A 23,638-nucleotide genomic window follows, 5' to 3' on the forward strand; every position below is an offset into this window, starting at 1 on the left:
AGACACTTAGTTAAGAGATATCTAACAAATTTGCTGGGGTAAGAAAAATAAACTTGTTTTCCCTTTAAAAGAAAAATAAACTTGTTTTTTTTTTTTTTTACCCCATTGGCAAGTTTGTTGTTGTTGTTGTTGTTGTTTTTTTTAAAGCATAAACATTACAACATTTTGTTCATTTCTCTGAAATTAAGATTGATATTTTGTAATTTTGCTTCCCAAGAAAAATGTATTTTGTTTCAAGAATGTTTAAATATTCATTACTGAAAAAATCAAGTCATCTTAATTAAATACTTGAAATGTGAAGTTTTAGGCTCATAACTTCAGTTAACTAAGATAAAGTTTACTTGAAATTATTTTTTCTTGAAAGAATCCAGTGTAGACTTCTAAAGCATAGCTTAAAGTGTTAATAACTCAAGATATCAATAGTAAAAAAAATTGAGCCTATGGGGAATACCCACAATGGCTTGCACTTAAATTGTTTAATTATGTTTATTTGGTGAAGGAGTATATGGGGGCATTTAAATAGTAATTATTAAGAATTCATAGAGGTTTTAGCTCTTTTGTACAACCACAATTCGGAAAAAGTGAGGACAGTATGAAAAATGCTAATAAAAACAAAAGTAGTGATTTGTAAGTTACAATCACCCTTTGTAATACTGAAAGTACTACAACTACACATTATATGATGTTTTACCCTGTGAATTTCATTTTTTATTTTTTTATGTACAGTAATGTCAAATCAGATGATTGGAACATGCTCCGAAAAAGTTGGGACACTTCAGTGTTTATCACTGTGAAACCTCACCATTTGTTCTAATAACACTTATTAAGAAATTAGTCACTGAAGACACAAGTTTAAGTTTAGAAAGTGGAATTTTCCCACATTGATCCATTATGCAGGTCTTTAGCTGCACAATTGTACGGGGTATTCATTGCCATATTGTGCGCTTCATAATGCACCACACATTCTCACTTGGAGACAGGTCAGAACTGTAGGCAGGTCAATCTAGCACCCCACTCTCTGCTTACACAGCTATGCACTTGTAATCCGGGCAGTATGTGGTTTGAAGTTTTCCTGCTGGAAAAAGCAAGGATGTCCTGGGAAAAGATGGTGCTGGATTGCAGTACATGTTGCTCCAAAATGTTTACATATCTATCTGGATTCATGGTGTTCTCACAGATGTGCGAGTTACCCATGCCATGGGCACTGACACACCCCTGGCTCATACAGACACCGGCTTTTGAACCTGATGCAGATAACAGCTCGGATGGTCCTTTTCCTCTTTGGTCCGGATAACAAGATGGCTTTGTTTTTCAAAAACTTTTGGAAATGTGGACTCTTCAGACCAAAAAACACAATTCCACTGTTCTACTTTCCATCTAAGATGAGACCGAGCCCAGAGAATCCGGCAGCACTTCTGGACAGTGTTGATTTAATGCTTCTACTTTGACATGTAAAGTTTTAACTTGAATCTGCGGATGCAGCGGCGAGTGGTGTTGACTAACAAAGGTTTACTAAATGAATCCCAATTAATTTAATCATTTATAATGATATCCATTACAGATAAATGATGCTTTTTAAGACAGTGACATCTGAAAAATCAGAGATCACTCACGTTCAGGAGTGGTTTTCGTCTTGCCCTTTACGCACAGAGATTTGACCAGATTCCTTGAATCTTGTAACTATATTGTGCACTGTAGAGGGTGAAATGCCCAAAATCCTTCCAGTTTGTCTTTGTTCAGTTAACACCATCTCAGTTCTCCTTGCGCATGTGCAACTGAGGTACAGAAATAGATGTATTTGATGGTTGACCTAGAATCGGTTATAATCTTCAATTTTTAAAACTGTAATTGTATGACCTACATTTTAACATAAAACATTTAAATAGCAAATCTGAGTTAAGTCTACTTGCATCTAGTTACCTTAATTTAAACAGTTAAGTTCATTCTATATGATCAACAAGTTAAGTGAACTTATATACTGAAGTTTTGGAGACGCCATTTCTAAATTCAGTTGAAGAAACAAGTTTACTCAATCAATTTAGTAGAGTCAACTTATTTGGGTTCTCAGTGTGGAAAAAATACTTGGAAAGAAAATTATTTTTTGCAGTGAACAGAGACTCAAGATTCCAAAAGTGCCTGTTGACAAATCATACAGTATTTTTCTGCTCTGCCAAACCTGTTGTGTTAACATGTTCTTATTGACAAATTCAGGGACCCAATCTTTTGTTTATTCTCATGTTAACTGTAAAGGTCAAACTGTAGAGAAGATCCCAGATCAATAACTATGTAAACTAATAGTGTTTAGAAGCATTTAGTATCAATAATCTGTAGGATAACACCCATTCTACTATGAAATAGATCAATGTGCATCCAAGAAATACCTCTATTACTTATCAATGTTCATAGACATCAGGTGGCAGCATGTAAATAAGGTATTTATGTTCTGACTACTGGCACTGATAATACATTTGAACAATGTAAATAAACAGATTTAAAAGATCATTGTCATGTTTTATGTTCTTTTCTATATATATATATATATATATATATATATATATATATATATATATATATATATATATATATATATATATTTATGTTCCTGTAAAACATCAAGTGTTTTACAGGAACAGAATGTTCATTTTAGGCTTGTACAATATACATTTAGCAAAACAAAAATATGTGATAAAAACATAAAATATGTTTTCTTAAAGGTGTAAGATTGACAACAATCATTTGAAATGGGTACTGCAGTCCAAATTCAAAATATTGGAGAGTTGTCTGCCCCGTCCCTGACTCGAAGCTCATGTGGGTTGCCAGAAAGTTGACGTCCAAATTAGCCAACTCAGCACCGTTTAAACTAAGGATATCTGGGCTTTAAGCTGTCTCCATCTTCCAAAGGAATCTCCAATATTATCTTTGTTTTACTACACCTCTGATCATGTTGGTTTAAAGACGGATTGTGAGGCTTTTTAGGTCGGGAGGAATCTGTAATCTCTGATCCAGTTCGTTTGCTGGCATCTATGGCGGCAGATTTCGAAATACTAGTGAGTGGGCGGGATCACACAGGCCAAAACATAAACAGAAATTCCGGCCCGGAATGGAATGGAAACTTCAAATTAGAATATACTGGCTGTAGAAGTGTTACCTGTTGAGTAAGAAAAAAGCTATCTCAGAAAAGCCACCCATTCCCTTTTTGCTTGTAGACTCTGCTCTGTTCGGGCTTTCTTTGTTTTTACAACTGGTGCTTCCCCGGAGGTTTGACGTTTGGAATGATCCATGGTAAATTTTTCTTGTTCGTTGTGACAACAAACTTTCAGCTTCAGCTACTCCCACTGTCCCACATCTTATGCACTACAGTAGACGGGCCTTATTTCCTCTGTGTATGGCTATGACGTCAACACGCACGGCGAATGACGTATGTATGCAATTTCCCGCGAAATTTCCTGACAGCTCTAAAATATTTATAATATATGATCATTTTATAGGTTTATCAAATTGTATTTGGGTAAAGTAAAGACATGGTTTGGAAGATGTTGCACTCTCTCGTTAATAACATTTTGTTATTTTTTTACCAAAAAAGTTACATCGTGTAGTTTTAATAATACCACACAAGCAACAGGGACCATTTTCAAAGTACGATTGTGTTTCACAACTTTCAGTGTATTGAGCAGTCCTTGATCACCATCTAGTGGACATTAACCAACCTAACTACAGAAACCTCAAAACCAGTTAAACCAGACCGGGTACCTAGCTGTCTCGGGGCTCATACTGCATCTTCAAGATAAATCAAGACTACTTCAGTATTATAGATAAAGACATACTCCTTTGTTTTTGTTTTCAACCTTGTATTTATATGTCGTGTAAACTTTAAGCATGGATTTAGAGTGTTATGGGATTAATGTCCACCTCACTTGTTGAAACTAGGTCGGTTGTTGCTCTAATTTTTTTTATTTTTTTAATATAGCCTAGCCAAAGAAGACGTCCATTTGGATTTTACTTTATTCATCAGAACAATTTCTTGAGTATAGTTGGTCGACTGAAAACAAGACGACTGTCAGTTATCGGCCCCTTTAAGAGCGTCTGTCGCTGTCATTGACGAAATTTCCTGGTGTGTGTGAAGTGAGTCTAGCTGGATATCAACAACAGATTGAAACGGACCGCAAATGATAATGTGCCGTTTGCATGCCGTTTTTATCCACCATTCCGCTGGAAATATTATTTGACAGGTCTAGGAATCGCATTGATAGATCAATGGTTTGGTTCGGGCTCACTGAAAGCGGTATTACGGAGGGTTTCTCGTCGAGCTGCTGCTAACAGAAGGTGGTGGAGAGAGAGGGGCGAAGCTCGAATATTCATGCCTTCCTGTTAATGAAACTCTATTACGAATTCCGTGCAAGGTGGGTGAGAAACTTTGTACTTGTATCCCTTTCTGACTGTTAATCCCGTGGCGGGCGGGGCGCGTGTTACAATGTATGAAGCTTTTGTTACATTGTATCGAACATTGTTGCTTCGAATTCTCAAACTCATTATACCGCGCGAGAAAGCAAAAGTGCAAAATCGTTGTTTGTAGTTTCACCAAGTTTACCACAGCAACACAGTTTCTCAAAAGAGCTGCTCTTTGTTTGATATTGTTGTGTTTATTTCACGGCATATTTGCCAAATAGATTAGGTGGCTTAATGTGACAATCATCCAATTGCACAGCGTCGCGCCAAGAAAGACGAGGTAAGAAAACGATTGTAACATGCTTGCAGGCATACAAAAGCCGCCATTCTACAAGGTATTGCAGAGCCTCTTGCGTGATAATTGTATCGATATATAAGCCGTTTTGTAGTGACGAGTGACTTTTTAGGTCAAGGCATCAATCGCGCGCATGTATTGATGGCGTCAACCCTCGATGTATATTATTAATGAGATCCAACTTTAACCACCGATCGCTCCCAAGAACACATGGCAAAATGAAGCTGCGAAACGCTGGACCACAAGGCTCGGAAATGAAACGTTTTTGTCTGAAGATGATTGCGTGAATTGTAATGCATCATGAAATAATAATAAAAAAATAGGTTCGCAAATCATTGCTAACATTCTGGAAATAATAGGCTGCAGAGAGAATGACAAATAGGGGCGTGCTAGCTGTGTTTGGAAAGAGTGTGGGAGAAAAGAGATGTCTGTTACAATGTCATGTCGGAGGATAGATTGTAGAGCAGTCATTGGAACGGAGAACAGAGGAGCAGTCTGACCGCTGAACTCATTGTTTGAGTCGGGGAGAGTGAAAGGGGTGTCGCCCGAAAGAGTCAGTAGAGAAATTAGTTGTGGTAGCCATGGTGTTTATCTATGATGTAATTGTAATGGGTATAAATATAGAAGTAGGTTATGTCATGAAAATTGTGACTTGACATAGAATGGTGTTTAGAATATAAATTATATAGAACAGAAGGGCTGAGTTTTCTGTGTGGGGATTTCTGTTTTCTTTTTGTTGTAAGCTTACAAGTTGTTTATGTTGTTAACATATGTACCTTGTTGGGTGGAGCAATTCATGGTTATGAGATTCACACATTTTCAGGCATATATTAATGTCATTTTCTGCAAGACAAAAGAGCAAATGTTGCAATAATAGATATTCTTATTTAGCCACAATTTTAGAAAATAAAACATCTGTTTAATTTATTCAATTATAATTTAGTGAATTAAAGAAATGTTATGAGTTCAGTAAGTCTTGCCTTGCACACTCTTAATAATAATAATAATAATAAAAGCAAAAATGTACAATGTAAAATGTACAGTATAGCCCTTACAATGGAAGTGAATGGGGCCATTGCATAAACATTAAAATACACAGTGTTTCAAAAGTATAGAATAGCCACAGCCCACAAGATTTAAACATTATATGTGTTTACATGATATTAGTATGATTAAATCACTTACGGACCTTATCTGTGTAGTTATATCCAATATATCAGTTTAGGCGTCATGACGACGTAACGCCCGTAAACCTTGTAATGTACAATGGGGTATTGGATTTCACTTTACACAGATAAAGTTAGTAAGTGATTTTATCATACTAAAATCATGTTAACATATAACGTTTATGTCTTTTTGGATATTTGAAATATTGTGAATTTTAATGTTAATGGACTGGCCCCATTTATTCCCCTTGTAAGTGTCTTAAAGGGGTCATGAAATGAGGAATCACATTTTCCTTGATCTTTTAACATAAAAGAGGCCAGGAGCTGGGGTAGCTCAGCGAGTAAAGACATGGTCTCCTAAGCAACCAAATTGGCCTGGTTGCTATTAGGGAGGGTAGAGTCACATGGAGTAACCTCCTTGTGGTCGCTATAATGTGTGGTTCTCGATCTCTGTGGGTGCCCATCGAGATTGGTAATGCGCTCAACAAGCCACGTAATAAGATGCATGGATTGACGGTCTTAGACGCGGAAGCAAATGAGATTCGTCCTCCGCCACCTGGATTGAGGCGAGTCACTACGCCACTACAAGGATCTAGAGCGCATTGGGAATTGGGCATTCCAAATTGGGGAGAGAGAAAAAAGACTTTAAAACATATACTATAAAAGCATACTGTAAAATTCAGAGCTCAAAACCTGTTCACTGCAAAATGAGCATTTGTTGAACCCAAGCTGCCAAAACGACTCGTTCTCTACTTCCTCCACATTGTGATGTCACACTGTGTTAGACATTTGCATCTAACCACCTTCGACAACACATCAACGCCTACTTTACTATATCACTTCTGTAGCCCCACCCAGTAGCGGTGAGCAGTGAGATGACAATGAAAGAGCAGGTCAATCAAGAGCAGAGAGCAAATCAGAACAGTGGGAGTTTACTGTCAAATCTTAAAGGAGAAGCAGCACCAAAACAGAGTGTTTCTGACAGAGGGTCAGAATGAGGTGGAAAATTACGTTTTACAAATAAATAATTTTATTTATTTTTTTACTTCTATTCTAAGTTAACCTCAAGGGACATATTAAAATGATAAAAACGCATGTCATGATCTCTTTAATGTAACTGCAATTTGTACTTTTTAAGTTTCTTTTAAATAAACAAGGGACGAGTCATAATCATTTTACATGTCAAGTCATTTTTATTTGTATAGTGCCTTTCACAACACGCATTGTTTCAAAGCAGCTTTACAGAAGATCATGCATTAACAGAAGATACAAATTTAATATCTATAATGTCTTGAAGTCATTGTGTAGTTTGATAAAATACGATTGCGATTTGTGTTTAAAAATAAGTAATTAAATAATAATTGTATTTATAACCCCAGTGAGCAAGCCGAAGGCGACTGTGGCAAGGAACACAAAACTCGATAAGATGTTGGTTAATGGGGAAAAATAACCTTGGGAGAAACCAGACTGACTGTGGGGGCCAGTTCCCCTCTGGCTAACATCATGAATATAATGTCAATATTACTTATGTATAATTAAATTCATGGTTTAAAATTATTGAACTTAGTAAGTGTTAAGGGTCAGTGTTTAAACAAAGATTTTTTATGAACTGTAAGATTAATAACTAATGTCATTGAAGTCCATCCTAGAATAACTGCAGAAGTTCACATAGATGCAATTGTCCTTGTTGGTTGGCTGATGAAGGGTTTTGTTGGCAATTGATAGTCTATTTATTCCATTTCAAGAGCGTAGTCCATCAATAGACCGAGATGATGCAGGCAGAGATCAGTGAGGTGCATTGCAGTTCAACCTGGATGGTATTTGTGGTGGGGTCTGTCCTAAGTCCAAGGTTCAGGCAGTGGCATATAAAGTATCCCATGTCTTATGGTTGGAGTTGGCATCAGTTCATCCTCTGAAGTCCATCGTAATAGACTGAAGTGATGTTTGGCTGGCACCAGCTGCTATTAGTCATCATCACACAGAGACATGTAGCAGTGGATTCCAACACGAAGCAGGAGTGGAGCTGGATCCAGCCGGTTCTGGTGACCTCAGGATAGGAGTCCCGAGGTTGAGACAGGGAAACAAATAAAATAAATATTAGTATAGATGCCGTTCAATTTATTGCAGCATTATAGATCACGATCACTGTTTCTGGCTCTGGCACACCTAACTAAAGCAGCCTTATTGTGAGTTGATGGATAAATTAGGTGTATGCCTGGCTAAATAGATGAGTCTTAAACTGAATGAGTGTGTCTGCATCTCGAACTGTGTTAGGGAGATTATTTCATAGTTTAGCCAAATATGAAAAGGATCTACCTCCTTTTGTGGATTTTGATATTTTTGGAATAATTAAAATGCCAGAAATTTGCGATTGTAATGAACGTGATGGAATATAGCGTGGTAGAAGGTCAATTAAGTACTGAGGAGCTAGACCATTTAAAACTTTGTACATAGTTACCAGAATTTTAAAATGTGTACGAAATTCAACAGGTAGCCAATGTAACGATGATAAAATGGGGCTAATATGATCATATTTCTTGGTTTTCGTCAGCAATCTGGCTGCTGCATTTTGAACAAATTGAAGTTTATTTATTGATCTTGCTGGACATCCTCCCAGTAATGCATTACAATAATCTAGTCTTGAGGTCATGAATGCATGAATTAGTTTTTTGGCATCAGCAACAGAGCATGTGTCTTAATTTACCATATTTCTTAGGTGGAAGAATGCTGTTCTACAAACATTGGTCATTTGATTTTCAAAGGACAGATTGATATCAAATATAACACCAAGTTCTTCACTGTTGAAGATGATAAAACGGTACATCCATCGAAGTCAAATTTTATTTTATCGGCTTATTTTTAGTGGTTTTTGGTAATAATTAGTATTTCTGTTTTGTCGGAATTGAGTTGAAGGAAATTTCTGGCCATCCAATCTTTAATTTCATTGATACAATCTGCTACTTTGGAGAATTGTGAAATCTCATCAAGTTTTTAAGAAATATAAAGTTTGGTATCGTCGGCATAACAGTGGAAACTTATTCCATGATTCCTGATAATATCTCCCAGGGTAAGCATATACAAGGTGAAAAGCAGAGGCCCTAAAACTGATCCCTGTGGCACTCTATATTTTACTTTTGTTTGGTTTGACAATTCCTCATTTACATAGACAAAGTGGTAGTGGTCTGCTAAATTGGACCTAAACCATGCTAATGCAACTCCACAAATGCCAACATAATTCTCCAGCCTATTCAAGAGAATGCCGTGATCTATTGTGTTGAATGTAGCACTAAGATCTAAAAGCACTAAAAGTGAAATGCAGCTGCGATCAGATGATAAGAGAAAGTTATTTGTAACTCTGATAAGTGCAGTCTCTGTACTATAATGAAGCCTAAATCCTGACAAAATTGTTCATATATACTATTTCTCTGCAGAAATTAACATATTTGGGAGGATACTACCTTTTATTGTATTTTCGACATAAACGGGAGATTTGAAATCGGCCTATAATTAGCCAGTTCTTTAGGATCAAGTTGTGGCTTCTTAACAAGTTGTGGCTTCTTACTTTAACTATCATTTTAAAGTTTCTTGGGACACGTCCTAAGCATAGCGAGGAGTTAATGATATTAAGAAGAGGTTCTGAGATTACAGGAGATACCTCTTTGAAGAGCTTGGTTGGTATTGGATCTAACAGACATGTTGTGGCTTTTGATGATTCGTTAAGTTTTGTTAGCTCTTCATTACCTATGACAGCGAAGGATTGAAGTTTCACGTAAGGAAAATAATGAGACACTGTTTTCTGAGGTGCTATGACAGATGATGGCATAATTCCAATTTTATTTCTTATTATTTCAATTTTATCATTAAAGAAATCATTACTCTTGTGCTGCGACGTAATATCTGGTTCAGTTGAGGCTTTATTCCTAATCAATTTAGCAACAGTACTAAATAAACACCTAGGATTGTTGTTATTATTTTCTATTAGTGTATTAAAATATGCGGACCTGGCAGCTTTTAGTGCCTTTCTGTAGCTACATACACTATCCTTCCATGCACCGTGAAATACCTCTAATTTTGTATTCTTCCACTTGCACTCCATTTCCTAGCTGCTCTCTTGAGAGCACGAGTGTGATCATTGTATCATGGTGCAAGGCGTTTTTCTTTCATTTTCTTTATTCAAAGGGGTGCGACAATATCAAGAGTGCTAGAAATAACCGTTTTTATATTTTCTGTTATTTCATCAAGTTCTTCTATGCTTTGGGGTTTAATGAGTGTATGAGATGGATATGGAAGATTATTAGGGAAGATATCTTTAGTGGTCAAAAGAATAGTTCTACCTGAACGATAGCGTGGTGTAGATTGAGTAATATTAGCTAATCGCAGCATACAAGAGACGAGGTAATGATACGAGATGTCATCACTCTGCGGCAGAATTTCTATATTATCAACATCAACTCCATATGACAGAATTAAATCTAGCATATGATTATGATGATTGTATTATCTACATGAATGTTGAAGTCACCAACAATTAAAGCTCTATCAACAGTAACTACAAGATCTGATAAAAAAAATAGCAAATTCACCAAGGAAATCAGAATAAGTCCCGGGTGATCTATAAACTGTAGCAAGGGTAAAAGACGACATCGTTTTTTATTTATATCTGATGGTGTCACATTAAGCATTATTAGGTCAAAAGACTTAAATTTATATCCTGTCCTCTGAGTAACGGCAAAAACTTCACTGATTGTAGCACACCTCCTCCTCGACCCTTCAGATGAGGCTCGTGTTTATAACAATAACCTGGGGGAGCAGATTCATATAAACTAATATATTAATCTGGTTTAGGTCAGGTTTCGTTCAAACAGAGCTCATCTAAACTATGATCTGTAATAAATTAATTTACAATTAGTGCTTTGGAAGAAAGCGATCTAATGTTTAGTAGCCCTATTTTTATATGATGTTTATCGTCAAGTTGTTTGTTTTGTTCAAGTTTGACCATAATCAATTTTTTTCTAAATGATTTAGGGAGAGTTTTGTGTTTGGTAGTTCGAGGAACAGACAGTCTGTATGAGATATCTAGTTGATACAGTCTCTATGTGTTGTTGTTTATGTGACCTGTGTGACGTCTCAAGGCAGCTAGCAGTTGTTCAGTTTAACCAGTTTGTCTGTTTTTGATTATATGGTAATCAACATTATGCCACAAATGCTTCCGACTGAGCTTAGCTTTTGAACTCATAACATTCCTTTAAGTTAGGGCTGCACGATTTGGGGAAAATGTCATATTGCGATATAATAAACAAATGGTATCATGAGTAAACTTGCTTGGTTATCAAGGAAAATGCACAAATAGATTACTGATAATGCTGAAATGTGTATTTTTCAACTCAAACATACAAACTAGCAAAAACTATAAATGCACATTGTTTTCAAATTAAAATATTTTTACAAAATTAAATAATATCTTTGCATTACTGCAAACTTGTTATTTTCTCAATATTACACCTAAATAAAATAGAACAATAAATAAGAACACAAATGTTCACGAAAATAAGATTGTCCAAAAAACAGGGACATTTAATCAGAATGTAACATGTACTTTGTAGAAAATCTTTTAAAAAGGAAACTGGACATAAAAGTGTGGTTCACTCAAACCACTAAAACTGTTGTTGTGTGTGTGTGTGTGTGTGTGTGTGTGTGTGTGTGTGTGTATTTATATATATTACACACACACATTTTATTGTTGTTGTAATTTTAACATTATTTTTCATATACTGTAAGATTGATCTTATTATGATCTCATCAATGATGCTACACATTGCAAGCTGCAGACAGTGGGGGTGAGAGATGAGCATCTCCGTGTTAGAGTGCGCATCACCCGGCGGAACTTTAAATCTCTCCCGGTATTGGCTCCCGCTCTGATTGGGTCTCTTCCGCGACTGGTTAAAGTGGCTCTGACCGCACAGAGCCGCTTCACGACTGGTTGAAGCGGCTCTGACCGCACAGAGTTTTGTGTCAGTATTAAATTAACTTGAATTATTGATGAACTAAAGACATATTGCCAAGCCGTGATCTGTGTTTCTGTGTTATTTTTTCTGACCACCAGTTAATTGTCGGTCTGCTCGGCATCCATCTTCACCTGATTCCACGCTGAACACAGGAAACTCACATGACATGACCACACGTTCCACTCCCTAAACTGAGACTGACTGGTCATCTTTATTAGCGATGTAGAAAATGGGCAAACAGCTCTCAGAGAGAATGGGCTGTCACGTCCACACATGCACTTATTTATTTAATAAAATCGCAGCATTTGCCGTCATATAATTGCACAGGCTGACATCGACATTGCACAGGCTGTTCTATGAAGAACAGACCAAAATTGAATTGGTCAGTTGATCAAAATGATCTCCTAAATCTCATTTGCATTTATGCACAATCAAATCTGGTGCCTTAAAGGAATAGTTCAACCAAAAATAAAATTATTTCATCATATTACCCTTATGCCATCCCAGATGATTTTCTTTAATCTGCTGAACTCAAATTTTTTATGGTCCAAAATCACATAGTCAGCATGTATCATAATCCAGATGTCTTCAGAAGTGATATGATAGGTGTGGGCGAGAAACAGATCAATATTTAAATCCTTTCTTATGATAAATTTTACTTGCACTTTGAAATTCTTCTTGTGTTTTTGGTAATTTACATTCTTAATGCATATCGCCCCCTACTGGGCAAGGAGAAGAATTTCAAGTAAACAAGGACTTAAATATCTGTTTGATTCTGACCCAAACCGATCACATCACTTCTGAAGACTTTGGTTAAACCACTGGAGTCTTACGGATTACTTTTATGATGCTTTTATTTGCTTTTTGGAGTGTCAAAATGTTGGCACCCATTCACTTTATTATTCGTATTATATATATGGACCTACAGAGCTAAAATATTCTTCTAAAATTCATTATTTGTGTTCTGCAGAAGAAAGAAAGTCATACACAGCAAATTATGTGAGAATTTAAATTTTTGGGAGAACTATCCCTTTAAGACTTGTCACATCAGGTTTCATTTTTGAGTGAACTGTCCCTTTAAAGAAGGCATTTTCTTACACTATGGAAAATAGTGGATGTTTAATTTGACTATAGGCCTGATTTGTAGTATCACTTTGCGCAATAAAACCTTTTTTTCTTTTGAATTTATATATAGCAAGAGGACATGATTAGATTTGATGTTTAACACACACTCACCATGTCTTGTAAAACATCATTGCGATCATTATTAAACATAAATCTGACAACTCTGGACAAGGGTTATAAATACCATCCGTTGAGACCTTTCCTTTTGCCTCAAGAGAAAGCCTGTCAACGAACTGCCTGAAATTTCTGCTCATTGTCAAGTCCCTTTCCAATCACAGGATGCCAAGTTCAGGCAGCTTAGAAGCAAGAAGGTTGGCGCAAAACCCTCAGTTCTGTCATTATCATGTACAGCATGTTGTCCATGCTCTGGAGGTGAAATTAGAACCCTTTTGGAGGTTTTGAGTGTCAAGGCACGCATACAGTCATTTTGTTTCCAGGCCTGTTTTGTTTTCTGTAAGGTCAACTAACTGCAGGGAATTCAGAGTTTGGAACACTAACAAGCCTTTTCTTTGTAGCCCACTGTGAGTCTTTGTTTTTTTTAGAGTGATTTTGAAGGTCTTTCAAACATATAATCCTGTCACATGTTGCAAAGCTGTGCAAGTGTTTTAGTCTCCAAATTGCCGGAGATTCTAAAATGCACAAAGGGTTTTTGAAGAAATTTGCAGAAATGCAATCCAGAGAAAGTGCACAATATTTTATTATGACATGTTCACATGACAAACTGTCTTCCAGTTGGAGCACACAAATTAATACACCACCACTAAAATTATATAAAAAAAATCACATTGGAAAATGTTCTTGCTATGAAGTTTGGGGGCCTCTACCCCTGACCCACATACTGAGCAGAGCATGGCTGCTGGACTAATCTCACACTAGTCTGACATCAGCTGATCTGTCTGATATTGTAACAAGTTCTCACAGTGTGTTCCATTTACTCTGCAATTCTTCTACAGCCGACAGACCTCCGTACCCATTTCAGAGAGACTATTCTTGTGCAAGAGTGTGCATGTAAGATGCACATTATTCTTTATCAAACTCCCTTTGCTCAGAATGGTTGACTTTGTCATATATTTAATTAGTTAATATTTGATATTTAAATAGGACCATTAATATTATTCTACCCTGTGCAATATTTGTACGAATATTTGTTTGCTAGAAATCATAAATTTTATATCTCACATTTCGTAATCATGACTTATCGTCCTACTTTCCATATTCAGCATGTGTAACCAAGATGTAAAAATACATTTTAAAAAGCAGAACTATAATGCTCAGGTGCAAGCATTTGCAGTGTGCAGATCTAGTTAAGAGAAGCTTTGGCCTAAACAAAGGGTTTCTTCCAGTCAGTGCTTGCCTTGATGATATTTAACAAGACATGCAGTATATTATGCAATTATAATATTTCTTCGTTGCTGCACCATTTATTGTCAACACGATGACTTAGTAGCATCTCTTGTCCCCACAGGGTTGCCACCCGCCATGTTAAGATAAAAACACAGATCTCTGTGTTGAATATGCTAAAGCGATTGGATAAGATAAGGTTCAGAGGACCCAAGCGAGATGAGTTCTTGGACCTTGCTGAGTCTCCCAACGCATCTGACAACGAATGTAATGACGACGTCCCGGTGAAACAGCGGGGATCCATCAAAGACTCGGAGGAGTTGCGAGACCCTGTAAGTGATGTTCCTTCATCTCTGAAAATGCAAAAAAAAAAAATGTATGTTGTGCTTTAGTGCTGTTTTATTTCTCTCTAGACATGTCTAAAATGCTGATATGATTATGTAAGGGCCATTTTGAAATAGTTGTCCTATATTTCAACATTTTCTTAACACCTTAAACCAGCTTTAAGTGAAATTCAGATACTCCGTTTATAAAAACAAAAATTTTTTTTTTGACACTACATTCAACCGTATGTGATACAATAAACAATAAAATATATTTCTTCATGTAAGTCCATGTTTTTGATGCTACGAGCAACAGGATATTTTGTCAATTTCTTGGTTTCTGTTATGTAGTGCTGGGGAGCCCCACCCACAGAGAAATCTCACTGGTCCAAATTCTTGCTCCACATAACTGTATATTAAACATCAAATATCTTATGAGTGGTTGTGGTTGTGATTGTGCTGTGTCATGCAGCACTTTCACATTTAGTGTGGATAGACAAATTCCAGTCCAGGGGACGATGTGACTCACAACCATGATATGGTTGCCCCATATACTTCCAATGTATGTGTACTGTACCGGCTAATGCAATTTTTTGTTTATACAAACTAAGGTACTCTTAGAAAGGTACTTGTGAATGTATTTAATCTGGAATGTTCTTGTCCTGGAATGTTTTATGAAAATTTTGACAGATAGTTGTAGTGTAGTGTCATATAAAAAATAAACATGTTGCCCATTTCTTTCAAGCAGGTTCTAGCCTACTTTTAGTAGCCTAAATTTAAAGCGCTTTGCATTGCATTAAGAGGCAGACAGCCAAATTCCCAATGGAATTTCAGCCAAAACATCCATTTGGTTCACTGAATTTCTTTCTGTAATGACCTCTTACTGTTGTTGTAGCTGAAATTGCGTTCTGTTGTCCACAAAAACTATTTCTAGGGGAAAATCTTAAAAAAAATACTTTTTGTAGCTGCAGTGGCTCTTTTTCTGTCTCTGTTCATTCCAGAAGGGCACACTGTGTTCAGCATTGACCTTTGTATAATGTTTTAGATGAATGTTAAAGGGATAGTTCACTCAATAATAATATTATAAAAGTGTCATCATGTACTCAACCTCATGCCGTTCCCCTTATGATTTTATTTCTTTCATGGAACACAAAAGCGGATTTCTTTTAAAGAAAATCCTGGCTGCAGTTTTCACTATAATAAAAGTAAAAAGGTTTTGTCGAATAAATAAATGACATATGGCATCTACATGCCACATCTGTAGTTCATAAAAATGTTGTAGTCCATTTCAGGAGAAGTGAATAAGGACCTTCATTTCTGTTCCTCACACAAAGCAATCGTTTGGTTTATGATGACCTGGAATATAGTACCAGGTGCCTTTTTTTCATTTTAGAGATTGAAAAAGCATTAAGGATACTATTGAAACAATATTTACCTTTTTTGTGTTTTTTCTAGAATCACATGGGTTTGGAACAACATGAGGATGAATATATAATGACAGAATTAAAATTTTTGGGTGAACTATCATTTTTTAAAAGAGAAGAAATTATCTGAAACCTTGCTTAGTCAAAATAATGTTATTAAAGTGTTTTTATCTGAGGCAGCCGTGTCTAAGCATGTTGTCAAGTAAATTTCATTTGCTGGTTATAATTCGATAAAGACAGGAAAGCTCACCTAGGAGTTCTGCTTTGTCTCTGCAAGCTTATGAGCTGGTTGCCATGGTTACAAAAGCCACAATAGCGTTCAATTGATGACTAGAGCCATGTTTTGTTGAATCCTATTCGACCTGGACTTCCGAAAAGGCAATGCTGTTATGTCTCTAGCAGGCTGGATTCACAGATTTGTAATGTGTATGGAACAGCACTTATTTATGGACTCTAATGGATGCTCATTTATTAGACTAAGTAGACCATAATGTGGTGACCATATTCTGTAAATTGTTGGATTGTATTGAGAATATCCACTACTAGACTATTGTTTTGATATTGCTTATTAACTTCAACAGCAATCTAATTGTTTAGATGTTTGCTGTCAGTCATTCATGTCCTGCAGCCTAAGCAGTTATCTCTGTTCATAAGGTAGGAAATTAAGCTTTTGTAATTGCTCTTACTGACTTTATACAGGCTGGTTCAGGGACTCTGACCATGTCTACTGCCATCCAGGACTACCAGAGGTGCGAAACTGACCGACTCAATGAGGTCAAAGGTCATCTGGAGATAGCCTTACTGGAAAAGCACTTCCTACGTAAGTAACCAAGAAAAGTTTTTGTTGCATCCCTATTTTTCATTCTTTATTACTTTTGTCCTAAATAATTATTTACAGCTGTCTTGATAAAGATCTTCTTGCTGATTCGTGGTTCTGTTGCTAATTTCAGTTATCCAGCTATTGCTGTTATGCTGTTATTTTCTGTGGGATTTCATACACAATTATGGCACCATTATAATTTGTGAGTCATTGTATTAAAAGCTCAATTCCAAAATGTTGATCTGCCTTGCTGCCTACTGCCTTTTAAAGGGCTGTTCACACAGGATGCACTCTCGTCTGTGGATTTTTTAATTGGAGCTTAATTTTTTAATTGGAGCTTAATTGTTGTTACACACTGATGTCTTTGATATTGTGCAGTGCCTCACTGTTTGTTTCAGCATGTAGCGTCTTTAGTACTAGGGGTGTAACGATCCGTCAATCTGGATCGATGCATCGATCCAATAACCAATGATCCATTGTTATCGATACAACGCGTAAATATCGATATAATTTTTTTTTAAGATGCACCGTTATTTGAATACTCTCATGTCAGCCACGTCTGTACGCATTTCCGTCAGGTGATGAAGCAACCTTATTTAATTTATTTAATTTTATGAGCAGTAAAGACGCTTTTCATGTGAGACAAGGATGTGCACAGAGTCTGTGAAGCCCAATTGTGCTCTGCTATCCATGCTCGCATCAACCGAGCTTACCGTGTGACAGGATCAGTGCACGTGCGTCAACCGTGCGCTCCTTAAAACGCGAGCTCTCGAGACAAACGCAGTTAACAAAACACAAAACGCGGCTTCCATCGATGCGCATGCAAACCAATTTAATTTTACATGAGAATTTCAAAGTACCATGGAGCAGTTTAATCTTCATGTGAAACGTCTTGACAACGGCAACATATTTATTTGTAAAACAATAGGCAAATAATTTCGGAATATCGATCGCTGGGTCCTGAGTCTAATCAAATCTAAATCGAATCACGGCAGACTTTGAAGTATCAGCAACAGCTGGCTAGCTAGCTAATGCCGACATTGACATTTATACGATAGCTGATGTATCATGCAAAGAAAAGTGATTACTTCAAACTACAGTCTCATAGTCAGATCTATATCCACACTTTGTTTTAGACCTGTTCCAGCACTGGAGAGTGAAATATAATATACTGTCTCAAAGTTTGTAGTAAAACAATCCTTACTGTGTAATTTTAATTATGCTACCTCATCTGTCAGCAGAATCACATTCAGCCTCTTTGTACTTTATGTCATTGTTTTGGCTGACGTCCTTATGGAGTGTGAGCACGAGCAACAGGCAGCTGGCTGCAGTTCACTTAACGGCCACAGGTGTCATTAGTAACAAGGGCTTCTGAATCTTACATACTGCACCTATGCAGTATGTTCAAACGGACTGTGCGTTAACAGTGTGTGGCCAAGCACCCTCGTCTGTGTCCGCGTGCTTGCGTAAAGTATGCTTGGCTTTACAGTTGCTGAATCCAGCGGTTGTTGTTGCTAACAAATCAATACTCCAATAAGCACCAAAAATATATGGCACACACAACATTAGCCATAATAGTTCTTTTTTAAATATTAAGCTATTTTTAGTGATACTTTGTATAATACCAGTATCGTTATAATAGACATTTCACATCCGCCGCCTTGGATGATTTATTTCATTGAGCAAATTGTAGTGCATGCTTGGATTGCCTAATACAAGAAGGTTACATTTGATGATGATGTCTTTTGAATTTGGAAAAAACAGCCAGGAAAAAAGGCGAGTCTACCTCTCTGGGCTCCAGACCTGCAATATATCACGGTTTAAATGGCTGTTCACTCAGCTTGTCTGTCAGTTTATCACCCTGTGCAGTAGTGTGAGATCACTCTCATTAGGACTCGCACAACCTCAGCTGTCCTTGCAGTGATAAACCCACCATGTATACGGCTGATCTGTGTGACCTGTACCACTTTTCTATTAGTGTGGCTCTTGGAGGCGGAGATTAGACCCCTCCATTGGGGTCAAAACGTACACACACATATACAACATCCTGTAAGTAATTCAGGGTTTATTTTTTCATTTCAACTAGTTTTTAGTTTAGTTATATGTTTAACAGGGTTCAATTTTATTTAAATAAATTAAATTCATTTATTTTTGTTTGTTTGGGATTCATGCCATTTTACTAATGTTTTAGTTTTCAAATATGTGTTTTATTTCCATTTGCATTTGTTTAACAATAATAACACTAGCCAGTATTTCTGTAATATTTCTTTTCTCTGCCTCCTGATTTGTTTTTTCCCCAACCTGTTGCAGCATAATAATATCTTGTTTGCCAAATTATACTGTATTTAACTATATGTTAGTTATGTATTAAGAAACTGGGGGTATCTGGTCTATTTTTTGATTCTGTGTTTGTATTAGTATGCGTGTGTGCACATTGCCCCAAAGCACTGCAGTACTGGAGAGCAGCAAAAGGTCAGACCAGGACCATCAAACTGTTGCTGCCCATAAAAGCAGACTAGGCTTATTAATAGTTTGTTACACAACAGAAGCCGCAGTGCTTAGAAAAAAGGCAAAACCTGATGAATAATGTTTTCATCATGGCAAATAGATCGCACATAGGGCTTGAGTTTCTATTGAGGTGAAATTTGATATGTAATATTCAGATTATTGGTGCAATAATGTGGGTTTTTAATGGCATATTTATAAACCTTTTGATTTGGTCCCCCCAACCTTGAATTTTTGGTTATATTCTATATCTGATTGAACATTTAGTTAAAAAGAATTCTTGCCTAACAATATTGAAATTTGTCTTGAGATGTAAGTACTGTATTCGCTAGGGGCCATTAAAAGCAGTCATAAGACAGTACTGCATACTTTATTTTCTCTCATGTCAGTGTCATTGGATCATTTGATGACCTCTTTGGAAGATGTAGTCGAGATTTTACAATAGAGATGTGATTGCCCATAGTAACTATAATAACACAAATGTACAGTAGTAATAAATATAAGAAATGCCTCCATTCCATTATGCATTCACCTTAATGTTTGACTTAACTCTCTAATATTCATGCTGTGATTATTCAAGGCGGCAGGATTTCTGAATATTCACGTTCAAATTCACTGAAACTATTTTCAGTCAGAGCACTTCTGAACAATTATTTTAGCCCATGATTTGAGCAAGACACAAGTTAATTGAATGTTGCTGTATATATAACTATATAGCAGCTGTATGTCTTGATGAGTTAGCATAGACCATTGTTTCAAGTAGCCTTCATCATTGTATCCAACCTCTTTTTGGCAAAGACAAGCAGGCTGATTGTGCGAAAGATGTGAATAGGATGCTGTCAGTTGCTTAGAAAGGCTTTTATACGCTTAATTGCTTTTGCATAGATGGACCCTTAGTTGCCATCTTTCCTTTCTCACGTTTTATTCTTTAGCAAGTTAGCATGCACCGAGGCCCAAGTTTGGATGTCATTCACTCAGAGAGCGCTGGCAGATTCAGAATAGGTTGACTTGTGTTCAACAGGTTGCTTTACACAAGCTCAACAGTCAGGGCTTCTAGTGGAGGACGGTGGACAAAAGCTCTTATTTGACAATGGGACGTAAAAATGGGACGTTATTACATTTCTTGTTGACTTAAGGGTTGTTGGTTTACAGTTAGTTAACTTTACATGTACAGTTAGTGACACTGGAGCCTAGTGTCTCATCTGTACCTTGTAACAAGATGTCTTGTTGGCACTGAGTTTTGCTAGGATTGCATGAATTATTAGAGTGGTGGTGGCGTAGTGGCTAAAGCACAGGGCTGTTAATCAGAAGGTCACAGGTTCTAACCCAGCCACCACCATTGTGTCCTTGAGCAAGGCACTTAACTCCAGGTTGCTCCGGGGGGATTGTCCCTGTAATAATTGCACTGTAAGTCGCTTTGGATAAAAGCGTCTGCCAAATGCATAAATCTAAATCAAAATTATTTTCTACTTGCACATTGATTTTCCACCACATTTAAGCATGTATAGAAACTGAGGTAGAGTTTGCATACCAGAGTGCTCAAATCACAGCACAAATCTAGATCTAGCAAATCTCACAAATTGCTCATATGTTCCCCCAAGGATTATTCATGTAAATGCCACGTTCACCTGGCACTGCATGTAACAGGAGATTAGGACTTCTGTAAATATTTCATTTTATCATAGTTTCATGTTTGTTTAAAGAAATAGATTAAACGAAAAATGCATAATTTACTCACCTTCCTGTCATTATTTATAGCAGGATGTCCAAGCTGCTCTTTTCCAGAAATACTCAAACCAGCCCATCTGACACCAACAATCATCCATGTGATTATCTAACCAGCCAATCATGTGGCAGCGGTGCAGTGCATACAATCATGCAGATATGGGTCAGGAGCTTCAGTTAATGTTCACATCAACCATCAGAATGGGGGGGGGGGTGGGTGGGTATCAGTGATTTGGACCATGGCATGATTGTTGGTGCCAGATGGGCTGGTGTGAGTATTTCTGTTAACTGCTGATCTTCTAGGATTTTCACACACAACAGTCTCTGCAATTTACTTTGAATGGTGTCAAAAATAAAAACATCCAATGAGCGGCAGTTCTGTGGACTGAAATGTCTTGTTGATGAGAGAGGTCAGCAGAGAATGGCCAGACTGTTTCGAACCGACAAAGTCTACGGTAACTCAGATAACCGCTCTGTACAATTGTTGTGAGAAGAATAAAATCTCAGAATACTATTCTGAGATGTGGGTTGGCACTGTTTTATTTGCACGAGGTGACTTATACATAATATTAGGCAGGTGGTTTTAATGTTGTGGCTGTATTAGGCAACTAACTGGTTAATGTTTAGATTTTACTCACCAGTGATCCGTGCATCTAAGACGAGATACACGTGACCCATTTTTCATAGAATAACTTCTCCTTTAATGCTCTTTCTGTTCTCTAGTCAGTGTTTGATCAAAAGCAACAAAAAATAAATATTCAACATTCTAATCATGTATGCAGACTCTTTACAGAAATGCCAGTTTTGTTAAAGAGACAGTACCGGTTTTAGCATGTGTGCAACAAATCAATGTAAATACTTGTAAATAGTACAAATTATGCAATTAAACAATAAACGTGTAACAAAACATAATATATGAAATATATCTTATTTGTTTATTGAGTTGGATTTGATAATTTTTAAAAAGCCAAAATGTGACACATGATGAAAAACTAATAAGTGTAAGTAGTAAACATTTTTATTTTTGTAATGTACCTAGTTAGAAGGTCCCCTGTATAATTAAGTGTTTGCTGGAAAGTAATTTCTTTCATATGTAAGCAAAAGAGACATTATAATTGAAATATTCCCATATGAATCGAAATTGGAATCAAAATTAATCGAGAGCTTTTGAATCTGAATTGAATGGGGAAATCTGTTTCAATACTCAGTCATAGTCAAAAGAGTATAATTTGAAAGGCAACCGGGTCGACCATACGCTATCCAATGCAGAAAAACTAAGTATACATGAGCCTTTAGATGCTCCACAATACGACCTGGCTGTAAAGACAAGAATAACATCATGCGATAGTGAATTGGATTAGGTCGTAAATATTAATTTCACTCTATGGTTGTAACATTGTGAAACGCCTTGTTCAGTCTCTCTCGTCGCAAGCTCAGGGTTTAGTGCGAGCCCCTGGGGTCTTCATTGATCATCTAGATTCAGATGTCTTCTCTCACACCTGCCCTTGAGTCAGCAGCAGGGGGTCTTTATCATGACTATAGCACCTCTGCGGGAGACTCAGGAACTGCTGAATTTTTGATGAGATTGGGCTCATGTTCCAGGTAACCTTGATGCACGTATTGTACTATATGTAATCCAGGGCAGATGGAAAAAGTTGCTTTTGTATTGATGTATGAGTAGAGAAGCAAGTAATGCTTTAAAAAACATGCTGTCTAGATGTTTGTTAGAACTGTAACAATCCTTTTCTCCCGTCTGTCTGATTCAAGAGTCATAAAGTTCTCTCATATTGAGTAAACCTAATATATTGTTCCTCTGTTGAGCTTCTTGTCCTGTGAGAGCTTAATTTAGTGTCATCTCCGAGATGGGTGAGATTTATGAACAGTCTACACATAGAATTTATTTGGTCGAAACCATTTTGTCCAATATTCAATAATCAGTCTCTCTGGAGCTGTAGGCAGATTGTATTTGTGTGATAAAATGTGGATTTTAAACATATTTACAATACATTGCCTTGATATAGAGTTTCAAATTTAAATGTAAAGTGATTTTACAGGATATTTTCTAATAGAGTGTGAATGTCTTGCCAATATCCTTTAATAGTAGGACAATCCCTAACTCCCAAAGGGCTGCGTTTCCCAAAAGAATTGCAAGCTTAAGTTGATTGTAGAGACCATTGGTGCCAACGATACTTTTGGGAAACGCAACCCTGGGTAACGCAACAGTCTCTTTTTCCATTGTGATGCTTCGAAATCAGGAACCACATCAAGCGTTGTCACGTCACTAAAGCCATTTCATTGGCTTGGTTTTCTGTCCTGAGTATGTTTATTTAACCGTGCAGAGAAATCTGTGCAGGGATTGGTTTGTAATCCTATTGCACCAAACCTTGCTCAAGTGCAAATGCTCAGAACCATTCTGCTTAATGGTGAAAACACATTTTGATTCTCCCATTCATATCTTGATAG

At 36.8% G+C, this 23,638-nt stretch overlaps 1 protein-coding gene across 5 annotated transcripts in view; it reads left to right on the forward strand.

The window, feature by feature from the left end:
• Positions 1 to 4,109: 4,109 nt before the first annotated feature.
• LOC127640348 (GRAM domain-containing protein 4-like) overlaps positions 4,110 to 23,638 on the forward strand; it is a 37,243-nt gene continuing 17,714 nt past the window's right edge. For all 5 annotated transcript variants that reach the window (XM_052122851.1, XM_052122853.1, XM_052122852.1 and 2 more), the window contains exons 1-3: positions 4,110 to 4,400; positions 14,503 to 14,710; positions 16,825 to 16,945. In XM_052122851.1, coding sequence (XP_051978811.1) covers positions 4,372 to 4,400; positions 14,503 to 14,710; positions 16,825 to 16,945 — 358 coding nt within the window. In that variant the 5' untranslated portion in view covers positions 4,110 to 4,371. The remainder of the gene's footprint in view (positions 4,401 to 14,502; positions 14,711 to 16,824; positions 16,946 to 23,638) is intronic.

Source organism: Xyrauchen texanus, chromosome 49 (genome assembly GCF_025860055.1).
Source record: "Xyrauchen texanus isolate HMW12.3.18 chromosome 49, RBS_HiC_50CHRs, whole genome shotgun sequence".
NCBI classification, from domain to species: Eukaryota; Metazoa; Chordata; class Actinopteri; order Cypriniformes; family Catostomidae; genus Xyrauchen; species Xyrauchen texanus.